Source organism: Pipistrellus hanaki, assembly GCF_964339955.1.
Source record: "Pipistrellus hanaki genome assembly, chromosome: 2".
NCBI lineage: Eukaryota > Metazoa > Chordata > Mammalia > Chiroptera > Vespertilionidae > Pipistrellus > Pipistrellus hanaki.
The window spans coordinates 86,044,399-86,068,946 of record NC_140504.1 but is presented as its reverse complement, the minus strand read 5'-3'; the positions used below and the strand labels follow the sequence as shown (position 1 = coordinate 86,068,946).

The window sequence follows — 24,548 nt, the reverse complement described above, 5'->3', positions numbered from 1 at the left end:
ATGATTGGTCTAGAAAAATCAAGAGTCTAGCATACTTTAATTTTCCTATCAGCCTTTGGTATGTAAAGTTGTCTCATGATCTAAGAGAGATGCAGATCTCCAACTATTTTATCCTCCTACCAAGCAGCTGAGGTGAAGAGAAAGGTTCTTATTATTAAACTAGAGTCCAGGTGCATCCCTCAGCCCAGCCTGAGCCCTCCTGCAGTCCGGGAGCCCTTGGGGAGTTCAGACATCCTTTGCGCTGCTGCGGAGGCAGGAGAGGCTCCTGTCACTGCCACTGTGCTCACCAGCAGTGACTCCAGCTTCTGGCTGAGCAGCATTTCCTCTATGGGAGCACACTGACCACCAGGGGGCAGATCCTGCATTGAGTGTCTGCCCCTGGGTGATCAGTGCGTGTCATAGCGACTGGTTGTTCTGCCATTTGGTTGATTTTTATATTAGCCTTTTATTATATAGGACTAGTGACCCAGAGCAAGAAATTTGTGCATGGAGGGAGGGGGTTGTCCCTCAACCTAGCCTGTACCATCTCCAATCTGGGACCCCATGAAGGATGTCCTACTGCTGGTTTACAGGTTCAGACCTAAACCAGCAGTCAGACATCCTTCTCACAATCTGGGACTGCTGGCTCCTAACTGCTCACCTGCCTAACTGCCTGCCTGATTGCCCCTAACCACTCTGCCTACTGGCCTGCTCGCCCCCAACTGCCCCCCCATCCCCCCGCCACCAGTCTGCTCGTCCAAAAATGTCCTCCTGTCAGCCTGTTCACCCCCAACTCTCCCCCGCCCCTGCTGGCCTGCTTGCCCCCATCTTTCCTCACCACTGGCCTGCTCTCCCCTAACTGCCCCCCTGCTGGCCTGCTCACTCCAAACTTCCCTCCCCCCGCTGTCCTGATCACCTCCAACTGACCCCCACTAATGTCCTGCTCACCCCCAGCTGGCCCCCCTGCTGGTCTGCTTACCCTCAATGGCCCCACTCCCCACCAACCTGATCACTCACAACTGCGATCCTATCCTGGCCTGATCACCCACAGCTGCCCTCCCCTCTAGCCTCTAATCACCTCTACCTTGGCGGCACCACCATGGCTTTGTCCAGAAGAATGTCCAGAAGGTCTCCTGGAAGGTCTTAGCATGTTATTAGTATAGATAGAGACCTGGTGGGGGCTGGCCTAAATGGTGTCCCATATCAGGGTGGGATTCCCTTGGGATGTGGGGTGGGGTTCCCTTGGGTGTGGGACCGCCTGGGCAAGAGGCCTGTGGTGGTTTGCAGGCCAGCCATGCCCTCATGGGGTGAGGGTCCCCCCTGGGGGGACTTGGCCAGCCTGGGTGAGGGAATGATAGCTGTTTGCATGCCCCCTAGTGATCCAGGCTCCCAGCACCTCTTTTTTTTTTTTTTTTTTTTTTTTTTTTTTTTTTTCCCAGCACCTCCTTGAGCAGAGGCCAGGGCTGGCTGGAAGAATTTATTTATTTCTATAATTGAAACTTTATAGCCTTGAGTGGAGGCCAGGACCAGTTGCCCCTGGCAACCCAGGCTTTTAGCCCCTCCTTGAGCAGAGGCCAGGGCTGGCTGGAAGCAGGTATCTGGGATTTATTTATCTTCTGTAATTGAAACTTTACAGCCTTGAGCAGAGGCCAGGGCCAACTAGGGCAGGTGGGAAGCTTGGCTTCCTCCATTGCCCAGGGGCAACCCACGCCTCCTGCTTGCTCCAGCCCTGTGGCCATCGCCATCTTTGTTGGGTTAATTTGTATACTTGCTCTTGATTGGCTAGTGGGCATGGCTGATGGGTGCAGCCGAGCTACGGTCAATTTGCATGTTTCTCTTTTATTAGTGTAGATGCCCCAGTTTTGTTTTGTTTTTGTTCCTTTGCTTAGAATTCAGTCATTTGGATGAAAAATGATGTGGTTTTTTTTTGGAACCTGAATAATTGCCCCTAACCACTTACTATAGAAGACAGAAGGATGGATATTAGATAGGAAATTTGCAAACTGTCACACAACAAATCTATTTGTTCCTTTAATACTACAGTCAGCATATTAAGTTGTGAAATTCTACTGCTTCTCATTATATTCCTAGCACTTGGCACAGTATCTCAATATATGTATGAATAATAATGAACACAGGTTTGATAAAGTACATTAAAGAATTTATTATTTTTGTCAGATCAGGAAAATTCATTACTTGTTTCATATCTATTTTTAAATGTTTCACATATACTGAGTTTTAACTTTCTACTGTCACAATATTGGGCAGAAGTATGCATAAATCTAGAAAAGCCAGGTTTTAGACTAATGGAATATCAAGGGAAGCTCCTGTGCTTCTCATTAGCTCTAAGTAGTTCCTCAGCAACTATTAACAAAATATAGAATTGCATATCTACAGACCATGAATCTCAACAATGCCATAATTAAAACAAAATTAGATCTATCTATCTATCCACCTACCTATCTATCTATCACATCTATGATCTCACTATCTATCATCTATCTACTGCCTTTCTCCAAAATAATATTTAGATGGCTTACAGATATATACTGTAATGAGCAATATAAAATAAAATTTAAATATAGAGATAACAGTAATAAGAGCAAAAGAAAATTAGGGGAACAGAATATTAATTCAAGCTAGGAATAAGATAATTAAATGTAATGCATGCCATGAACTCCTATAACTCTCTTTCTAGAAGTTGGTCATTACTCTAGTTCTCAGATTTCTCATAACTTGGGAAACTCATTGAGATCAGTGTTTGAGGATCCAGTTATATACCTATAAAGAGAATTCTGAATCTAGGGAAATAAGATTGTCCGCTGATGGTAAAATTATGAGATCAATAAGTTACTTTAGTGGAAATAAAAATAATTTCATTAAGCTGGCCTTGAGGAAGGTAAACACACACACACACATTTTGAAAGGGAATTTATCAATCATGGAAGTATTAAAGAAGGAAAGTTATGTATCTTCAAGTTGCTCTATCTAAAATATGATTAAGCAAATATAATGTATTTTTTCCCTAGATATTTGGCAATATTCCTCATGGAAACATAGAGTTAAATAATATTAGACCAGTTCCCTTTTTATAGGAATTCTCAGGATCTCTAATATTTAATTTGAATTGTGAGTCTGTAAGGGGTAATTAAATGTGCAAGATTTCTTACACTTAGTTGACAATTATGACAGATGTTTCATTACATTTTTATTGAATGTTTCTTCTTCCTGGACACAAAAATATCCATTGTCCCTCACAATTAGGTCAGGACAATGTGAGTGGATTCTGGTTAGTAAGGTGGGGCAAAAGGAATCCAAAGCACTTCTATGCCTGGACTTATTCTTATAATTCTCCAGGTTTCTCTTTTTCCATGGTGACTTTGAGGTCACCTATTCCAGACACTGTAGCTGTGAGATGGAGAAGGGACACCTGTTCTGCACTAAAGTGTGATGTGAATGAAAAATACACTTTTGTTTTGCCCAGTTACTAAGATTTTTGGGTTTACTTGTAATTTCAGCATAACTTCTTCTAGCCTGATTGCAATCAAGCTTCTAATTGTTAGAGAACATTTACAGGCATCTTATTTCTTACCATGAGATGCTGCTCCAAGGTAAGTGGTTGAAAAATATATGCCAAGGTATCTGAATGAATTATTTTGCCCATAGGGTTATTAATAAGTTAAATGTAGAAGAAGTTTTACTCAAAATCTGAGTCTTGGCTTTAGAATGCTTTAGTTGCTTACTTGAAGGCCACCACTCAAATATTATAATAAGTATAACATTTTGGAGAAACTAACTCAATGCAGACAGATAAGACATGTGTCTTAGACATTTACCTCCATGTGGTCATGATTTTAGACCTTTGCTGAGTTGGCCAGGGAAGAGGATGGTGAAGGATGACTGGTCATCACTATTTCTGTCATTTGAGAAAACTGCCACCTGACTCTTAGGCTCCTCAGCTTAGTCTCTTTCAGTTTTGGTTTGTCTTGCTGAAACATGGGATGGGATTTGCTGTAAAAAAATTTCCTCTGTAAAAGGGAACTGTCTGTTCCAGCATCAGACTTCTTTTACACAATTAAAATATAACTAAATTCTACACCTTATTTGGATTTCACTAGTTTTTCTCTGGTGTTTTTGTTTTCAGCTTCAGAATTCATCTTTGATACTGTACTACATTTAGTCATCAGGCCTCTGGAGCCAACTCTATGACTTGTCCTGCCTGGCTTTCCTATCCAGTCTTTTAGCCCCACACAAATCTAGGTGCTGCTGTGAAGGTGTTTTGTAGATATGGTGGTTAACTTACCACCATAACTGAGGCTTTCCTGGGATGAAAAAATTCTACCTCAAGACTGCAGTATCACTCTTACCAGATTTCAATTTTGCTAGCCTGCTCTACAGATTTGGGGCTTGCCAGTCCCCATAATTATGAAAGCCAATGCCACAAAATAAATCTATTTATATATGTCTTGTATATTACTATATCAAGATATATACACACAAAATTATCTTATACATACCTATAAACACATACAACATCTTATATGTATTATTTGCTGCTAAATTATACTAGAGGCACAATGCATGACATTCGTGCGAGGATAGGCCCTCCTTCCCCCAGCTGCCAGCACTGGCTTCCTTCCAGCACCCAGGACCCTGGTTCCCTTGCAGAGGGAGGCCCCGCCCACGCATCACAGCCCACCAGTTGGTGGCCTGGCCCTCCCTCTGCAGGGCGATCATGGGGCAATGACCAGGCCCCCAACTAATCACATCACACCCTCCTTGGCTGGCCTGGTGCCAGTCAGTCATAGCATGGTCTCGGATGGTCCTTCTGCTGTTTGACTATTTGGTCGATTTGCATATTATACTTTTATTATATAGGATAATCTCTATTATATTCCCTAAATCTGTGTGTTTCTATGATGTTTTTCTTATGGTTGGGAGTTGCATTTTGGCGATTCTCATAACATCTTATCCAAAGGACATGCTGTCAGCATGACTTATTGCTGATGCTGACTGATATCACCAGGCTGAAGTGGTTTTCCACTGCAGTTTATTTTCCTCTTTCCTACTCTGCTCTTTAGAAGATACTCAGTATATACATTCCTCACACAAGGGAGGGAGTTGGGGGTAGGGAGAATAAAACTGTGCCTCCTTGAAGAGAGTACCTACAAAATTATTTAGCATTCTCTTGTGTAGACTTGCCTCTTCTTCCCATTTATTTTATACCCAATCATTTATTTATGTCAGTATGAATTCAGGGCTATTGCATACATTATACATTACAACCAAGTAATACTTATGTTACTAAGATTGTTTCAGTTTGGGCCAGTGGGTGCCTTGGGTTGGCTTGAGTGTCCCTCTGACATGCTCCTATTCATTCAGGCACCATTCGTGCAGGCTCACCGTGTACATCCCTAACCCCTGCGCTAGACAGTCATTTACCCTGGAAGTCCTGCTTCCTTTAATTGGAGAATAGCATTAGAAAGCTGGGTCTGTGAGCTGGGTTCATGATCTCTTAACTTCTCTCTCTCTCTCTCTCTCTCTCTCTCTCTCTCTCTCTCTCATACACACACACACACACACACACACACACACACACACACATTCTCTCTATCTCTCTCTGAAACATGACAAAAATAATTTCTGGAACTTGACAAAAGTGTGTGGCATTACAAGCTCCAGTTCGGCTTCAAATGTCATCCCCTTCTCCCACCAAAGTTGTTCAAATCTAATTAAAGACGAACCATAGAAATAAGAGCTAATTTTTGATCCCCTAATCTAGAGATCACCAATGATTCATACAGAAGAGGGCCAAGTGCAGTAGGATGAGCATGAGCCTAGACCCACACCAGGATACTAATAATTAGGCTGCAGTGTTTAAGGGACTTAATGATAATGTGTCTAAAGTGCCATCATAGGAAATAGAACTAAGAAAACACATGATAGGTTGTAGCTAATGCAGTATGTCTTAAACACACACACACACACACACACCTCATCTTAAAAATTATGCATTCTACTGCTGTTTCTATATAATGAGTGATGCCCACTTATCATAAGAAAGAATAGACCAGACAGCGACTCTGTGAATGTGGGGGCGGAGAGGACTCTATATTATGATTGATTTTAATCAATACTTGACAACATGGCTAGAGGTATTTGTGAAATGAAATTACATGCAGTGTTTTTCATTATTTATATTACTGGAGTGAATAGAAAGTGACACTACAAATTCAGTTAAAAAATCCCTCGTGAACATAAAGAAGTAATAAATATATTTCATTTCCTTCCTTTTCTTTTTCTAAAGTTAAAATATAAAACACTAATAGCCAAATAATTTGAGGTGAGAAATGTTCTCAAGGAATTGAAACATATACTCATTTCTTCTAAAATTTGTAAAACTCAGTTAAATCCATGTAAAATTGCTTAGATTTGGTGCTCAATATAGTCAAAAAAATATTTAAAATAGAGTATGAGTATCATACAGAGAGCCAGTGATTCATTGTTCAAGATAAATGTTGGAATCAGTGAGCTTTGTGGGTTTTCATTTTACTCACAAATTATATATGTACTGGAAGCCTGGTGCAAGAAATTTGTGCACAGGTAAGATCCCTAGGCCTAGCCAGTGATCAGGGCTGATCAGGTTCCCCGCCTACCAGCCTCCTCCTTCCCTCACTCCCTTAGGGCCCCACTGCTGCTGCCACTGGTCGCCCGCCATGTTCTACGCCACCCCCTGGTGGTCAGTGTGTCATAGCAAGTGACCAAAATCCGTCTCCCAGTTAAACTCCTGAGGGGACAATTTGCATATTAGACTTTTATTATATAGGATGTTTGTGTGTATTCACATACCCCTATGTATGCTATAAATACACGTGTTGAATGGACTTAAATCATTCAGCCACAGATTTGTATTTCCTATATTACCTTACATAAGTATGCACAATGTGAACACATCTCATTTATATTCTCACATAGCGAAGTAATTTAGCATGATGGATGTCTTATTGTGGGTATCATTGTGGGATTGGTTCCAGAGCCCCCTGTGGATAGCAAAACCAGGATGCCCCGATCCCTTAGTCAGACCTCAGCATGTGTGCAAGTGGAACTGTGAGTATAGAGACAACTGCACTAGACAACTGTGGAGATTACATGAGTGATGATTGACCTCCCTCCAGTCTTTAAGAAATTAATATTTAGCTATGCAAACATTATTTCATGGAAATGTGTTTTTCTGATTAAAGATTTTTAATCCTCTCCAAAACAAAAGATGGGCCAAACTGTTTCTAACCCCTGAGCTGTGCTTGGCATTCTCATTTCCTCTGCCATTTATCCCCTGGGCTGAGAGCCGAAGGGGAAAGGGTAAGAAACAAACCCTCAATGCCTGGATGATGTGCCTCACTGGAGGGTGTCTGTGGCTATTTCACGTCATATTCGGTTTATTTTACCCTATTAGCTACACCAAGAGGTCGTTAACATCCATCCACAAAACTGAGTTATAGTGCAAGTCGGAGGGTAGCTGACACTGATTGCAGGGGAATGGAATTCACTGTGACATCCTAGTGAACTCAGAGAAAAAGCCAAAATGAACAAAAAGAGAGCACTGATGATGTAGTCTCCGGGAGTGCTGGAGGAAATGAAAATGCCCTTTGCTTGGCAGTAGCACACTCATCCCTGCCTGGGGAGGGCAGGTAACTCAGGGCGGAGCAAGAAGGCTAGCCAGGGGGCGGAGCCCTGTTCCTGACAACAGATGTGGAAGCTGTCTCCACACAGCCACTCACCCTCCAGGTAGCTGTTGATCAAATATTATCATCAAACCTATGGCAATTTTTTTTTCTTTTTTCTTTAGCTGTCTTATAACCCTGGATAAGAACTAAAAGTCACCTGGGTGCTTTCTAAATTGGGGCACTGGGAGGAGAGAGCTCTAACTTGAATGAGGATTTCTGCCCCCAACATCTCACTGTTCAATTGGAACACAGTGAGGCTTCGAGGGGAGGTGGACTACACAGCACACATGGGCCAGTTAACCTCTTCCCCATCCACAGAAATGGTAGAGAAATTGTAAGTCATATGCAAACCTCTGAAAGGCATGCCTTTCCGCATAAACATATCTATCACAAACTACATTTTTTCATGTAAGTAAACATTACATTCTCTGCATACTTTTTGCCAAGAGTTAAAATCGAGATGTAATGTTTTAAATTATAGAGACAAAAACACAGCTACTGTATCTTCATTTTCGCACACTACCAATTAAGAAACTCTGCCCTAAAGTATAAATGTTTCCCTGCAATTCTCTACAAATCACCATTAATAAGATAATACAGCAGAAAAATAAGTAGGGAGTTCATTTGATTTCTTCTCCCCTGAAGGCTGGCTTTAGTGGGAAAATTTATCTACATTTCCATTCTAACACATTGTGAATGATAAATGAACTCTACTGAATAAAGGACATGAAATTGCTATGCCTTAGATTTCTATTTTCTTTCATCAAAATATTCTACCTAGCAGAGTTCATAGCTCAGTGCATATCTCCATACAGGGAATATAGAGATTAATGAAACCCACGATTCTAAAGAATCCCCGTTTAGGACATGATGCAAAATAGGCCAAAACAAAGAGCCTGAGACCTGCAAGCCCAGCCCGAAAGTGACCTCACTGCTCTGCTCTCTACTGGGTATCTCTGCTCTGGCTCGTTCTAAACTGGAAGGGCAAGAGGAACCCGATTTTGCATTGCTTTCATCACCAAGTTCAATGGCTGCAGGACCCCAGACAGTGAAAATATACTCACCTTGAAGCTACAAGTGGAACACAACACAATCCTCCTTATCGCTTTCACTAGGCCTGTCTGTTCACTCCTCTGTATTATTTGAAGAATAGGTTCCTTACTCAGACAACCTCTTGTAAAGAGCCCTGATGGGTGACAAATGTTCATTTGGTATTACTAAGGGGAGGGCTCCAGACAGAGGAGAAAATACCTGGATTCTTTTAGTTGCCATCAGGAACATCAATTTATTGTCACTGGTTATTTTTTGAACTTGAGAAACATGGAGGCTAAATCCCTCATTTCATGTCAGAGATGAATATGTCAGCCAAGAAAAGGGCAAAGTGAGAAGCATCAAAAGTACAGAAAAGAAAATATGAAAGGAATCGACCCTCAGAGTTCAAGTGTTATAAAGTGGAAAGCATTCTAGGAAAAATGTGTACAATTTGCTATTTGACTATTAAAAATCATGGTATTTCCTGAGTAAACTAAAACACTAAGTGTCAGTAGCATTAAGGGTAAATTCTATTTTGGATATTATTTACTAGCACTCAGTTGATAATATTAAGACATGATGAAAGAAGTCTGTAGTCACCTCTGTTTTCTAGAACATAAAAAATTAAAAATACTTATTTTGAAAGACTCACCAAAGATAGATCACTCTCATTTTTTTTAAAGGTAATATACACATCGGAAGAAACACTATTATAAAATTTTGCATTTCTCTGTTGCAATTATTAAAAATGTTTAACAACAGAAAGAAAGAACTTCTCACACATGATGATGAGAATGTTACTGATAAAACAAGGAAGATCGAAAGTGGAATACACTACAATATTGGCATGTTCTATAAAAAGTGTCTACTATGATAGATAAGAAAACACACACAACTTCATTCCATTTTGGATTTTTAATATTTTATTTGTTTGCATGTATTTTTATAATTCCTACCTAGCAACATCCATTGATTATTCTTCAGGGGGCGTGGGGTGGAGGAGGGCACTTGACAAAGGCAACAAATGTTCATTACATTGATTAACTTGGAACCACAGACTGTGAAGTTTAAAGAACATATTAGTAAGGCCAATAGATATGAGGGAAATACATAATTATTCTGGTCCTTTTGACTTCACCACAGAAGTCACCAGGGGAAGAAAACAGGTTTAGGCATGAAGTAATATCTTGTTACTTTTAAAGAGCCATATTAGAGAATTAGCATATATTTTAATACATGAGAAATTATAAACTAGAATACCAATAATCCAGTTGCACATTGTGTTATCAGTAGCAGGCACAGTGCCCAGCATGGCAGTGCTACGGCATTAGCAAAGTTCTAGCATGTAGCAGCATCAGCTTGCACTGCTGATTCTTTCAGGAAATAAAATGATTACTCTACTTTCAAGTTAAAGCAAATAACACGTTTCAGACCTAGATACAAGGCTTTATTGAAAAAGTTATAAGGAAGATGGTTAATATATAGGTTTAGCTCTCAGCTCCTTTTGCCAATTTCTTCTATTACTGACCCAGTTTTTTAATAGAAACACTGTTACGTACTCCTTACTAGGCACAAATAATCAGACTAAAAACAACAATAACAAAAAAGAAGCAGTCAATACTAATGGAAAGGGAAAAAAATTAGATCTTTAAAAAAGTAATAGACACTTTATGTCTGATAAGTACTGTAATTTCTTAGTAATGAATGAATTATCCACCAAAGACTTTAAATCTGTGGCCTACTATTTCATACTGAAGGGTAATTTCATGACTGAGAATCCCACTGAGTCAAGATAGTTAATTCAGTGCACAGGCTGGAGATAGCTGAGATATCTGAGTTGGTTAATGTAATTTAAGATACAAAATAGTACCTAGTGAAACAATGTCATTAACCTAGTTATCAGGCCTAGTTTATCATCACACGTGCATATTCGTAGGGAGGTATCAGAAGTGAGATAGGCATTTTAATATTTGTTCTAAATCAACCCCCATACCAGTACAGCAAAATAAACATTAGAAAAGGCGATCTTGCAATTATTTTTATTTGCTGAAAGTAAAAGACATTTTCTGAAATGTTACAACCTTCATAAAGACTGAATATCAGCACCTACCTAGATACTTAGTGAACAAGAGATCACAAAACTAAAAGCACTTATGAGAATGAAGCATGGATAAGTTCATAGATAATGACTTTTATATTACCTATAATACATCTTAATTTTATAGTATGGCTAACCTATTTATCACATTATTTCTAAAGGTAGTTTGAAAAAAACATGGTGACAACCTCAGTACCTCTTAAGTTAGACCAAGAGATAATAGAACAAGTAAAGTCTCCAAATATCCATCTCAAGAAAATACTGGATCATACACTAGAAACATGATCATACATGACACATGATTCAAATTAGAATTTAAAAGCATCAAATAACTGACCAGGAAAGTAATGTTGTGTTAAGACATGATATATAATACTTCATTTAAGAATTCTTAGATATCTGGAAAATATAGTCTAAAATGCCTGAAACTTCCCTTCTACTTCTTCAAGAAAAGTTTGACATTCATTTGCATAAACCAATTTTTAATTTCAGACATCTGACGTTTTGGCTAGGCGTTATATTTGTAGAGGAGCTTCCACATTTTAAACTACGTGACAATGAGAACAGAAAACAAAACACACATCTTTCCCTGGCGGAGCTGAAATCCGGGCTCTTCAGTGGGGCAGGTCCACATTCTGAAGGATGAGGGCCACTCGGCTTGGAATGTACACCTAGGTCAACACAAGCATGTCAGTGCAACTGAAAGAAATACTGAATGCGACGTCATTAAGTTAAGGGGTATGATGCTCTCACAGATGCTTAGTTAGAGTTACCCATACAATATTGCAGGCTCTGAGGAGCCTCAATGCCACCTTTCCAACAGCTCTGGCATCACTGGGAGACTCATTTAAAGCAATCGCCACTAGAGGGCTCCATACGCTGCACAAAACCAAAATTCCCCAGACAGGGATATACTAGTAAATGGCACTAATTGCTATTCCAGCACCCTGAGGAGGAAAGGAAGGCTACCTTATAGGTCACAAGGTTAGTCTATTCAGGTGAATAAAAGTAATATACGAAGCACTACTTATCATCTTTTTTTTTTCTTCCTGTCATTTTAAGCAACAAAAAACTTAAAAGTATAACATAAGTTATCCTAAGGGTATTTTAGGCCCTCACCAATTTAAGACAATCAAAAAGGATGCTACAGCACTGAAAAAAGAATACCCATCCTCTCCATGCCTGCAGAGTCTGGACACAGCTCCTTTTTTGTATGAGCACATCTCTCATCATGGCTCAGCACCACTTGTCTCTCTCCCCTTCCGTACTCACCAGCTCCAGACACAAGACCTCTCAGTTCCTCAAACACCTCACCCTGCCCTTCCTCTGGGCCTCTGCCATGCTGTGCCCTGTGGTCACAATACCCTGTACCTTGTTACTTCCTTATCTCCAGGATCTTCAAATATCTCAGCTCCATGAGAGGTGTTTCTTGACAACACTAGATATGACAGTTTTTCCATTTCATTTTCTATCACTGCACCACTTTTGTTTCTTTCTGAACACTTAACACAATTAGTGATTTTTTTCAAGTTTATGATCAAAACTCCCCCACTAGACTCTGAGCTTTATGAGGGCAGAGACCATCTGTCTTCATACTTCTCTTTAGTAGTTGCCAAAAATTATTGGATGAAAGAAGAAATAACGAATAAAAGAATAAATAATGGTGAAATCAATATGTGCTCTGTATGTCTTATGCATCTTAATTCTGCAAATGATCACAATGTTTTCCCTTAAGGTTTTCATGATAAAGGAGTCTTACAACTCCTTTAAAAAATCAAATAAACCAATATAATTGGTTAGTTTTGATGAAAGCAACTTTAAAATATGGCATTTTGAGAAATTTAAAATGTGTGAATTTAATAACCAGGGAATAGTTTTCTCATATTTAATGAAAAATAAGATGATTTAGGAAATGATCATCATCATCATCTGAGAAAAACATCATAAATATAGTCATTGGGTAGCTCAATGTCTCCGAGTTTGATTTACAATCTAGTGCTTCTAAAGATAAATATTATAGCCCTGCAGTCATTAATTGAGCAGAAAGCATGTATTTCAAAGCCACAAGTTATTTACCTAAAATTTGCACATTATTTTTAAGGTCATATAGCTTTTAAACCTCATCACAATTTAATTACTGATGCAATCCCTTCCATTCACTATTTTCTTTTTGTGACAAAAGGAAGCTGGAGGTACCCATAATCAAAGCAGGACTACTATCAATGACCCAGACAGATCCAGTCCAAAGAATGGCATATTTCCATAATCAAGCAACACAGAATAAAGCAGCTGAGGAGAAATAAAAGAAACCAACAGTCAGATTCAACCATTTCCCTCTTAAGTCCTATCAAAAACGGCCTGAATCAAAAAACAGTGTCCTACCCTTTCAAAGGATATTGTCTTGTCCTTACTCTATGTTTAGTTTGGGGAATCAGAGTAACTAGATATTTCTAATTAATGGGATAGCAAGATATATAATCAGCATGGTTCTGAATTGCTCTGTAGGGAATATTCTAAAACTGAAGACAAATCTAAATTTCTCAATCAGAACTTCAGTTCCCTTAACAGTAGAAATATTTCACTGATATCATATGGTCCAACATATAGACAAAAGATTCTGATAAGTGGAGTCTCCTGAGAAATATGCAGTGAAATACCCAAGTCAGGCCCAGGACAAATATGGAGTTTCCTACTCAGTGTGTGGTCAAGCAATGTATGAAGACAGATCACTGACAGGTCATGTCAGCCTCCTATTTGGATCCTATTCAGTTTGGTATCTGTTTGAGTCATAACCTCATATTGATTTCTTTTTTTATATATATTTTTTAATTGACTTCAGAGAGGAATTAAGAGGGAGAAAGAGTTAGAAACATCCATGATGAGAAAGGGCTGCCTCCTGCAAGTCCTCCACTGGGGATCAAGCCCACAACCACGGCATGTGCCCTTTACCAGAATCAAACCTGGGATCTTTCAGTTTGCAGGCCGACGCTTTGTCCACTGAGCCAAACTGGCTAGGACTGATTTCTTTTCTTTCTTTTCTTTTTTCTTTTTAATGTATTTTATTGATTTTTTTACAGAGAGGAAGGGAGAGTGATAGAGAGCTAGAAACATCAATGAGAGAGAAACATCTATCAGCCGCCTCCTGCACACCCCCTACTGGGTATGTGCCCACAACCAAGGTACATGCCCTTAACTGGAATCAAACCCAGGACCTTTCAGTCCACAGGTTGACGCTCTATCCACTGAGCCAAACTGGTTTCGGCAGGACTGATTTCTTTAATAATATTAAATAATAACTATAAATTGATCTTTTAGAAACAATCTTAGCCTGTGATCTTTTGGTAGTTAGCTTGCCCAAATTTAAAAGTAAAACAAAGGGATGACATAAAAAGTTCAATGTTTGTAATATGAGCATTTTCCCATAATGCTCCAAGAACTCTCATTAAATGATGCAGGTCATTTTATGGAAGAAGCTTTATGATGCCTATTCCAGTCACATGAGAGACCTCTTAAAACCTTCAGTTAATAATTGTATAATATCATTAACTGGAATATTGTGTAATTATAGCATTTTTTTTTCACTGTAGGATTAATTACCAGAATGTGTTTATTTTGCTCTAGAGCTTTAAAGATAGGCAACAGGAAAGAATTTCCCTAAGCAAGTGATTTTTCTTTAATCTGACTATATATGAAAATTTGAGGTTTCTGTATTAGGGTTCCAAGTGGTTAGGAAGTGACTACCAATTATACCAAAGGACTTAGATAACCAGAGCTAATCTTATGATGAGACAACTACAGGCATGCACAATTTGGGGGCTCTATACTTTAGTGCTAAGTACTGGCTCTATAACTCTCATTTTATAATTTTAATTCCAAAATGGTTTTGTTTCATACAGCAATAAAAAAAAAATATGAATATACTTTAAGATTTAACATGTTTAAATATATTTAAATATAAACTATTTATATTTAAGACCTGTATATAAAAACCATTTAGTATACATCTTACAGATGATATATAATGATACATTTACTATGCCCATTTATTAGCCATGATGCCCTAAACACTTTGTAGCTGAGATCATATTATGAATATAGGAGATGTACTGTATGGCCATGAATTTCATTTTTTTTCCAGCTATATTTACAATCCATTCTTCACAAGAAACCAGAATATCACAGAATAATCCAACTTTTTAATTAGAGTCACAATGCATAGTAATCTACCCAGTGATTTTTTACTACCTTACTGACTTAATCACTATGCCAACTATTAATATAGCTAAAAAAATAACTGATTGCCTGACCAGCTTGGCTCAGTGGTTGAGCATTGACCTATGAACAGGAGGTTATGGTTTCATTCCAGTCAGGGCATATACCCAGGTTGCAGGCTTGATACCGAGTGTGCGGTGTGCAGGACACAGCCAGTTAATGATTTTCTCTCATCGTTGATGTTTCTCTCTCTCTCTCTCTTCCCTTCTCCCTGGAATCAATAAAAAAATATATTAAACAAAAACACACACAACTGATAACATAACAATCTACTGTACTATGTCATCCAGGAAAAGTAGTATCTTCATCTAGAATCATAATTAAATTGCAACCATCCTATATAATAAAAGCTGAATATACTAAATGTCTGGTTGTCTAGTCGTCTGTTCAACCAATCAAAGCATAATATGCTAATGCTATGCTAAGGCCGCTCAACCACTTGCTATGATGTGCACTGACCACTAGGGTGCAGACAGTCAACTGACTGACCAGTCGCTATGACGTGCACTGACCACCAGGGTGTAGTCACTCTGACTGGTAGGTTAGCTTGCTGCTGGGGTCCAGCCGATTGGGACTGAGCGAGACAGGCTGAACATGCCATGGAGCCCTCCCACAGTCCCTCCCTGGCTGGCCAACCTCTTGCAATCCAGCTGAGGGACCCCTTCCCCAAGAGAACAAATTTTGTGCACTGGAACTCTAGTTAATTACATAAAAAGGTATAAATTTTTGAAAACAGAATATTTAAAATAATTTTAAGTAAAAAATAATTTAAAGGCTAATTAAAAAATTTTATTAGAAATTGTTAAATTTACCAATAGTACATAATAGAAGGGTGAGAACATCACTCAATGAAAAGTTCATTAGATCCATGTCTACATACATATTTGTTATATAAAAAATATTTCAAATTATTTTGAACAATATGATTAACAAAATAACTTTAATTTTCATAACATATGCTATAAGAAAAAATATTCTAATTCATTATTTTATACTAGAGTTATCAGAAAAGTGCTGCAATAACTATTTCTATATAGAAATATATAGTATATTTTCTAGGTTAGAAATATTAAACAGAGTAAACTCTAAGAAGTTTGATTTTTTTTTGTGTGTGTGTGTGTAAAAAAAATAAACATTTTCATAATTTTGGACAGAGTAAAAGACATTTCCCAACTGCTAAGTTGTAGTTTCAATACTTACAGCTGAGGAACAATAAAAAAAGATGTATTTTTGCCAACCTCCATATTTAAACCAAAAGTCTACTTCTGAAACCTCAAATTTATTATAGAATAGGAATACAATAGTCTCCCTTTTCCATGGCTTTGCTTTCTGCAAGTTCAATTACCACCAGTCAACCGTGGTCCAAGAATATTAAATGGAAAATTACAGAAATAAACAATTCAAAAATTTTAAATTACACGCCATTCTGAGTAGTGCGATGAAATCTCCCACCATCCTTCTCCATCTCCCTCAAATGTTTATCATCCCTTTGTCAGCATCTCCAGGCTGTATGCAGTATATATTATACTTCATGCCTGATAGTCATTTAGCTGTCTTGGTTATCACATGACTTCGCAGTATCACAGTGCTAGTGTTCAAGAACCCTTTATTTTACTTAATAATGCCCTTAGATGCAGGAGTAGCAATGCTGGCAATTAGGGGAGACCAGTAAGAAGCAGTGAAGAGCTTCCTTTAAATGAAAAGATGAGTACCGTACAAAGGTATTTTGAGAGAGACCACATTCATGTAACTTTATTATAGTACTAGAGGCCTGATGCATGGAATTCATGCATGGGTAGGGTTTCTAGGCCTGGCCAGCAATCAGGACTGATTTGTTTGGCAACTGGTGGGATCGGTTGGGGCCCCAACTGGCACCCGTCCTGACCAACCTGGCACCACCCACTCACTGGCCAACCCCCTGCCACTACCATTGATCACCTCTCCTCTGCAGGAGGCAACCAGTGGGGAGATAAGGGAGTGGCGCTGGCACGCTCACCAGCTGGCCCCAGCCCTCCGCCTCTCTGTTGCCACCACTGGTTGCCTCCCTTTGCAGGGCAACTGGCGGGGCAATTGGGGGCCCCTTATGGCACCACATTGGCTAGCCTGGGGCCTGCAGGGGACAGTTCCTGCATTGAGCATCTGCCCCCTAGAGGTCAGGGTGCTTCACAGTGACCGGTCATTCCACTGGTTGTTCCCAGGTTCAGTTGATTTGCATTAAATAAACTGTTCTACTTTATTAGAGGCCCGGTGCACGAAACTCATGCACAGGGGTAGGGGAGTTGTCCCTCAGCCCAGCCTGCACCCTCTCCAATCTGGGACATCCCTCTCACAATCCAGGACTGCTGGCTCCCAACTGCTTGCCTGCCTCCCTACCTGATTGCTCCTAACTGCTTCTGCCTGCCAGCCTGATCGCCCCCTAACCACTCCCCTGCCAGCCTGATTGATGCCTAACTGCTCCCCTGCCTGCCTGTTTGCCCCTAACTGTCCTCCCCTGCTGGCCTGATTGCCCACAAGTGCCCTCCCCTGCCGGCCACCGTGTGGCAGCCATCTTGTGACACCATCGTGGTGGCGATCTTAAGATGACATCGTGCGATGCCACCTAGGCTTTTATTACATGGGATCATTATTGTTACTCTCTTACTTTATCATAGATATGTATGTGTAGGATAAAACATAGCATAGAGTGTTTGGTACTATTTGTGGCTTCAGGCATCCACTGAAGTCTTGGAATGCATGCCTGTGATTAAGGGAGGACTACTGTACATAGACACGCTTCTTAATGATAAGGAGCCCACCTGGAAAAGTGATGCTAAAACTATTGCTTTATTCACTTTTCACCATTGATGTGTTTGCGTTACTGTAAAGGAATCTCATTCATTTCATTTTAGGTTCAATAATCTCTGTTCTTCCATTTGTGTCATGAAATTTTAATTTATGCAGCAAAGAAGAGAAAGTAAGATTCCTCCTCTCTACCTCCCACCCCAGCCCCCTGGTTCTAGTGCACTGATGTATCAGCCCCTGTATCAGGAACCAAAATATAAAGAAATTATTATGCTAAAATGGACTTCCCCATAATGGCCAGTTAAGCAGTTCTGCCCTATTGCCTCTTGGCCGTTGTGAGATTCTCTGACTTAGCAAATGCCTTTCAGCAGCAGCACACCTGCTCTCCTCTGCCGTGTCCTCTGAGGGAGCATGCGCAGAGGGCGCTGGCTGGCACTGTGCTGCTGCAGCGGGTCTGGAGACTTTAAGATTCCTTCCTGCCTTTTGTTACTATCTTTGAAAACAGATTTGATACTTATTCAGCAGATCCCTTGGATTATTGAGCTTATAAATTAAGCTTTAGGCAATACTGTGTACTATAATAGTTATGATGGACTGAACTTTTATGGAGAGATGTTCCATTTTTGTCTCTCCCCTGTTATTCTAGGCACGTGGGAGGCAGAAGTGATCTGTGATGAAATGAGACCTATAGCACTCTGGTCATGGTCAAGAAACTTGATTGGATCCCAGTGCACACAAATCAGTTAGATTATAAGGGGTTTGGTTTTTTAATGCCATTTTCCCCTCGGGCTTTTTGAAGGAAAAGTCTGGTGAGAAGAAACCTATTTTATTGGATTTTCTGGTCTATTCGTGGACCTGTATCCTTACATTAAAACTACTGATCACTTCCTCTGGAGCCTAAAGATAATTAAATAAGTAATTCCTGAAGTACCTGCCATCTCTGGAAACAAGGTACTGTTTCTGCAGGGAAGACACAGCTCATATTCAGACCTGGTGGATGGATCACAATTCTATTACCTGCAGTGGCTAAGTTCTCTCTGTTCTGTTTCTCAGGTGCTTGCCATACTGTATCTCTCCACCTGTTATTGAGACATGTATATTCTCCATTCCACTTGCCAATTTAGAAGTGCACATTTCTTACTTGCAAGATTAATGCAATTAGTGCTTGAAAAGGAATCTCCTGGCTGTTCCTGCCACTGGTTAGTTGGCTTGTTTTAATTATGGCAGGATAGCTCTGCTTTTACAAAAAGGAAAAGATGCCAAGATGGTCTGTGCCCACCGCCAAAGGCTGTACATTATAATCTTATAATTTCCACAAAGCTGAGGTCTTTTTAATTGCATATCTTCAAGGCACCTAGTTATCTTGACATACTTAAAATACCTAAAAATGACTGAGTAGCCATGACAATAATAACTTTAAAATACATGTGCAAGCCGAAACCGGTTTGGCTCAGTGGATGGAGCATCAGCCTGTGGACTGAAAGATCCCAGGTTTGATTCCGGTCAAGGGCATGTATCTTGGTTGTGGGCACATCCCCAGAAGGGGGTGTGCAAGAGGCAGCTGATAGATGATTCTCTCTAATCGATGTTTCTAACTCTATCCCTCTCCCTTCCTCTGTAAAAAATCAATAAAATATATTTAAAAAAAAATACATGTGCAATAGCACTTTGAAGTTTCCAAAAAGCTTGGCAGTGCTAATGAATTTATGCCTACTAAGAACCTTTTGCTGTAGGGAGAACACTCTTACTAATCCTCATTATATTAATGAGGGAAACTGAGGCACAAAAAGATTAAAATATTCAAGTTTCAAAGCCAGTAAATGGCAGATGGGGGCTTGATCCTAGATTCTCTGCCTTGATATTCTCAGGTGTTTTCAGTTAAGAATTTTATTACATAAAATTTTTCTGTCTGAATCTTTCTCCTTTCTGTCTAGTTTAATTGGTTCAAGTTCAGCTTTCTCACAAACAGTTGCTGCCTGTGTGACTTCTCTTTACAAGATGAATTACCTTCCCCAACCCCTCAGGGGTCGCTAACTCTTGGTTTATTTCAGAGCTTAACAATAGTTTTCTTACTCATTTCAGAAACTATGTTTGTCACTCTTGGTTTATATAGCAAATTGAATGTTCTAACAAACTACAGCCCTCCCTCTGAAAAATGCATAGGCACCTATATTTATATCAAAAGACATATCAGTATCACCACCATCACCCATATGCATACACATATACTTAGGGAAACGCCACATCTCCTATGGCCTCTGCACTTTCTTCAAAGCTTTTACTCAATGATTTCAACTTGTCCTTTTCATTTATTTCATGCCATTGTCTTTGGAACATCAATTTTGTATATAATGTGGTGCTTTACAAAGTGAAATGCTGGCACAACTAGTCCAGCCTTTCTGGCTCAGTGGTTGAGCATTGACCTATAAACCAGCAGGTCACAGTTGGATTCCCAGTCAGGGCACATGCCCAAGTTGCAGGCTCAGTCCCCAGGAGGGAGTGTGCAGGAGGCAGCCAATTGATGATTCTATCACATTATCGATGTTCCTCTCTCTCTCTCTTTCTCTCTCTCTTGCTTCCCTTTTGAAATCAATAAAAACATATATTAAAAAGAGGAGGGAATATAGTAGAAAAATGAGGAAGCTAGGGTTCCACATAGATTCTCCTGCTTGACTTAAACTTTGAAAAATGAAAGAATTTAACAGCTTTAATAAAGCTATATACATTTTAGATATATCCTGGCCTCGAGAAAATAAAACAAATCTTAATCCAAGACCTCCTATGGTGAAAATAATGCAGATCTGAATCAAAGAAATGCAAGAGGGGGGGAAGATGATGGTGCGAGAAAGAAGCAGGAATATGACTCATCAGGAAAAAAAAATATATAGAGCAGGTGCATGTGCAGTTGAGCTTATTTTTTGGCAATAAAGTAGAATTCTTTCAGATCTGGAAAGTCTCTAAATTATACATTTTTAGAAAGAACTTAAATCTAGTAGTTTGAAGCAATATTCTTTTATTTATGTTAATAACACAAAGTGAAAATTAGTTATATATTTTAATGCTTTCTTTCATAATATGAAGAAACCAGATAATTTTATAAATAGAATGAATTCAGTCCCTGACTGACTGCATGAAAGAAAAATTTTTTTCTTGATTATTTTAAGCTGTTTTAAATTAAACTTCATAAGATAGTCAATAATGTCGAAATCTGGTTAATATTATAGAGGAAGCAAGGACAGAAAGTAAACTGTGACATTAAAAATAGAAATGTTCATAATAGAAAACATTTTAAAATGTCTTCCTCTTATTTTTTGAGAAATAACTCAATCCTATCAAATTCAAGCTTTCCCACCAAATGTCCCTTCCCATGTTTTCCAAAACCCAATTCAGTTGAGGACCACACATTGCATTTGGTTTTTAACCATAGTTATCCTTTCCCACTCACATTGCATGTTAAAAATTTATCTCTTTGGACATAAACATCACTTTAAAAATAAAGGATTAAAGTTGAATGCAATGAAAATATCTTAAAAACCTTACTTACCAAGAGAGAATGGGGAAGCCCATTATGTTGGAACGCCTCAGAAAAGAAATCGGTACCGTGGTCCAGTCTCTGGTGTCCTCCATATTCTGCCTCATCTGAATCGAGCACAATTTTGAATGTATGGTTCTTAAGGAATCAGACCAGTTTCAAGAGTCGAATGAGACACGGTAAAGTATGTTCTCAGACAGCAATTTAAAAGTGTGTATACTGAACACTGTGAAATCATAATTTGTGCTAAATATTCATTCCTATTAGATTTAGGAGATTCTCATGTTTGAAAAGGGCTTCATAGGTACCTAGTCCACACCCTGATGGGATCCTTGTTTACCTCTTACCACGGTTCACCTCCTGCTCATCTAGCCTGGGCCTGAATATACTATTCATGGAGAATCTATATGTCTCTTAATGCTATCCATTCCATTTGTTAAAAATTCTCCACCGAGAACAACAATTTTACTGGTTGTGATTATTTCTACCCAGAAAATCCATAAGGAATAAGTTCAAAATATAGTAACCATTCAAATATTTAATAATAGTTATGTTATCTCTATGTGTTATATATATATATATATTAAATATAATATCAGAACCTTTGGTCAGCCGTCATTTGATAAGGCTTTTTAGTTCTTCCCATCTCTGAATTAATTCCATCTTTCCAGTTCCCAGTTAAGGGGAGGAACACAGAAGTGAACCAAGTGTCCATGTGTGGTCTGAAGAGTACAACCAAGAGAGCTTACTCTTCCTAGTGGTCACAGCCAGCACATTGCTAGTAATACACAAAATCATGTCAAGACACTATCCATCACGCCACAAGAGGATTCATGCTGCAATCACATGATCTTGCTACAATTTAACATGTGGTTCTTTATTGAGTTATTAGGCATGTTAGAATTACCCTCTTTCCAACAAAACAAACTATGGTTATGTTCAAATTTATTATACTCAGAACATCTAGACTTGAAACTTTGACACAAAACTCCACAAGAAAATGTAATAGGTACTTAGAAATCTTAAATTTATTTTTTTAATTGAATTTATTGGGGTGACATTGGTTAATAAAATTATATGTTTCAGATGTATAATTCTATAATGCATCATCTGTATATTGTATTATGTGTTCACTACTCAAAGTCAAGTCTCCTTCCATCACCATTTATCCCCGCCCCCTATACTTTTTCCTACTTTCTCCCACCCCCCCTTACCTCTGGTAATTGCCATACTGTTATCTGTATCTATGAGTTTATTTTTGTTTGTTTTGTTAAGTTTTGCTTAATCTCTTCACCTTTTTCACACATCCCTTCCCTCAGACAGCTGTCAAATTGTTCTTTGTATCTATGAGTCTGCTTTTTATTTTATTTGTTGGTTTATTTTGTTCATTATATTCCACATATAAGTGAAATCATATACCAGTTCTTATCTTTCTCTGGCTGGCTTATTTCACTTAGCATAATACTAGTAATCTCCAGGTCCACCCATGCTGAGAAATCTTAAATTTCTTTACTCTAAGGAGGGATATAAATAGGTTTAAGTATTTTATATGTTTTTTGTTCTGGTATATAAATCTGTAATTTCAGAAATGTTTGGATATTTTTATTATAGCAAAATTATCACTTTAAGAGTACCTGTAGGTAACAAACAATTACCATCACTGTCATGTATAGGGAATCCTGTTTAGGTAGGAGATTAGATGGACTTGCTTATAGGAAATTTGCTGGGACTAGTGGCTCCATTTCACTCAATCCAGGTCACCCTGCTCTGATTCAAATTCAAATGGATAATCAACACATTAGTGTATTTAAAGAAGAAACACACACACACACACACACACACACACACACACACAGATTGATTGAGATTCAAAAGATGACTATTGGGCACAGGCACATTCTAATGTCACTAAACATAGCTAGAAATAAATTGAACACACCAATTTATTTAGTGGTAAAACATGAATAGTGAAAATAAGTATTGATAATTGGAGACACAGTAAGTAAATGAAGCACTGTGGAATGAAAGGAACTACTAAAACAAGTTTAGCTTTCATTCTTGTTTAATGCTAGAGTTGAGATATAAGAATAACGAGGCCATAATGAATATGGCAGAGAATAAAAATAAGAAAAGCAGATAAATTAATAGTCATCTACATGATTAATCTAAAAAAATTTAAAAGATTTGTATTAAAAAACTGAATTCGCCACATTCCATATAGAGTCTGAATGTCTATGAAGTTACTGCATTGGCTCTAAATCCATTTCTTATTCATTAGGTTCATTTGGTCGTTTTATCCATGAATATAAAATACTATATAATATATTAAACCAAAAGTTTATCTTGCTCAACTTGAGAAAATACAATAGGAAAAGAATAATAGAAAGATAGAATAAAGGCAATTTTTAAAGGAGATAAAATATATCCGTATATAGTATTAGTAGAAACCTAATATGCTAAGTGTCCAGTCGTCCACTCAACCAATCAAAGCTTAATATGCTAATGATATGCTCAGGCTGCTCAAGAGCTTGCTATGATGTGCACTGACCACCAAGGGGCAGATGCTCCAAATGGTAGGTTAGCTTGCTGCTGGAGTCTGGCCAATTGGGACTGAGTGAGATAGGCAGGAAATGCCATGGAGCCCTCCCCCGGTCCCTTCCTGGCTGGCCAATCTCCCGCATCCCTCCCCAATCCTGATTGTCCACCAGTGGAATCTCTCAGCCTGATCTGCACCCTCTTGCAATCTGAGACCCCTCGGGGAATGTCAGAGAGCCGGTTTTGGCTGGATCCCACAGGCCAGGCCAAGAGACCCTGCTGGACATGAATTTGTGCATGGGACTTCTAGTTTAAAATATTATCATTTCTTATTTCAGATTCAAGAGCTTCCTAAGTATTTGATATATCAACAGGTTAAAGTAGGTAAGAAGTTTTAAGCATTATTCTATAATCTATGTCCTTAAATCTGAAACCAGAAAGAGGCATGCTCTGAAGACTTGTACTAATAAGAGTAAAGACCAGGGAAGGCATGAAGATTCTTCAACTCAATGGCTCTTCAAACACTTCAAAAGCTACTGTGTTTGTTCAGGCACTTGATAAAGTGTCTATTCAAAGTACAAGGATTTTGATATAA

At 38.8% G+C, this 24,548-nt stretch overlaps 1 protein-coding gene across 1 annotated transcript in view; it reads right to left on the bottom strand.

The window, feature by feature from the left end:
* Positions 1–9,640: 9,640 nt before the first annotated feature.
* The window catches only part of GBE1 (1,4-alpha-glucan branching enzyme 1), a 284,975-nt gene continuing 270,067 nt past the window's right edge, over positions 9,641–24,548 (bottom strand). The window contains exons 15-16 of the mRNA XM_084875638.1: positions 21,431–21,548; positions 9,641–11,504 (exon numbers count right to left, since the gene is read on the bottom strand). Coding sequence (XP_084731764.1) covers positions 11,448–11,504; positions 21,431–21,548 — 175 coding nt within the window. The 3' untranslated portion in view covers positions 9,641–11,447. The remainder of the gene's footprint in view (positions 11,505–21,430; positions 21,549–24,548) is intronic.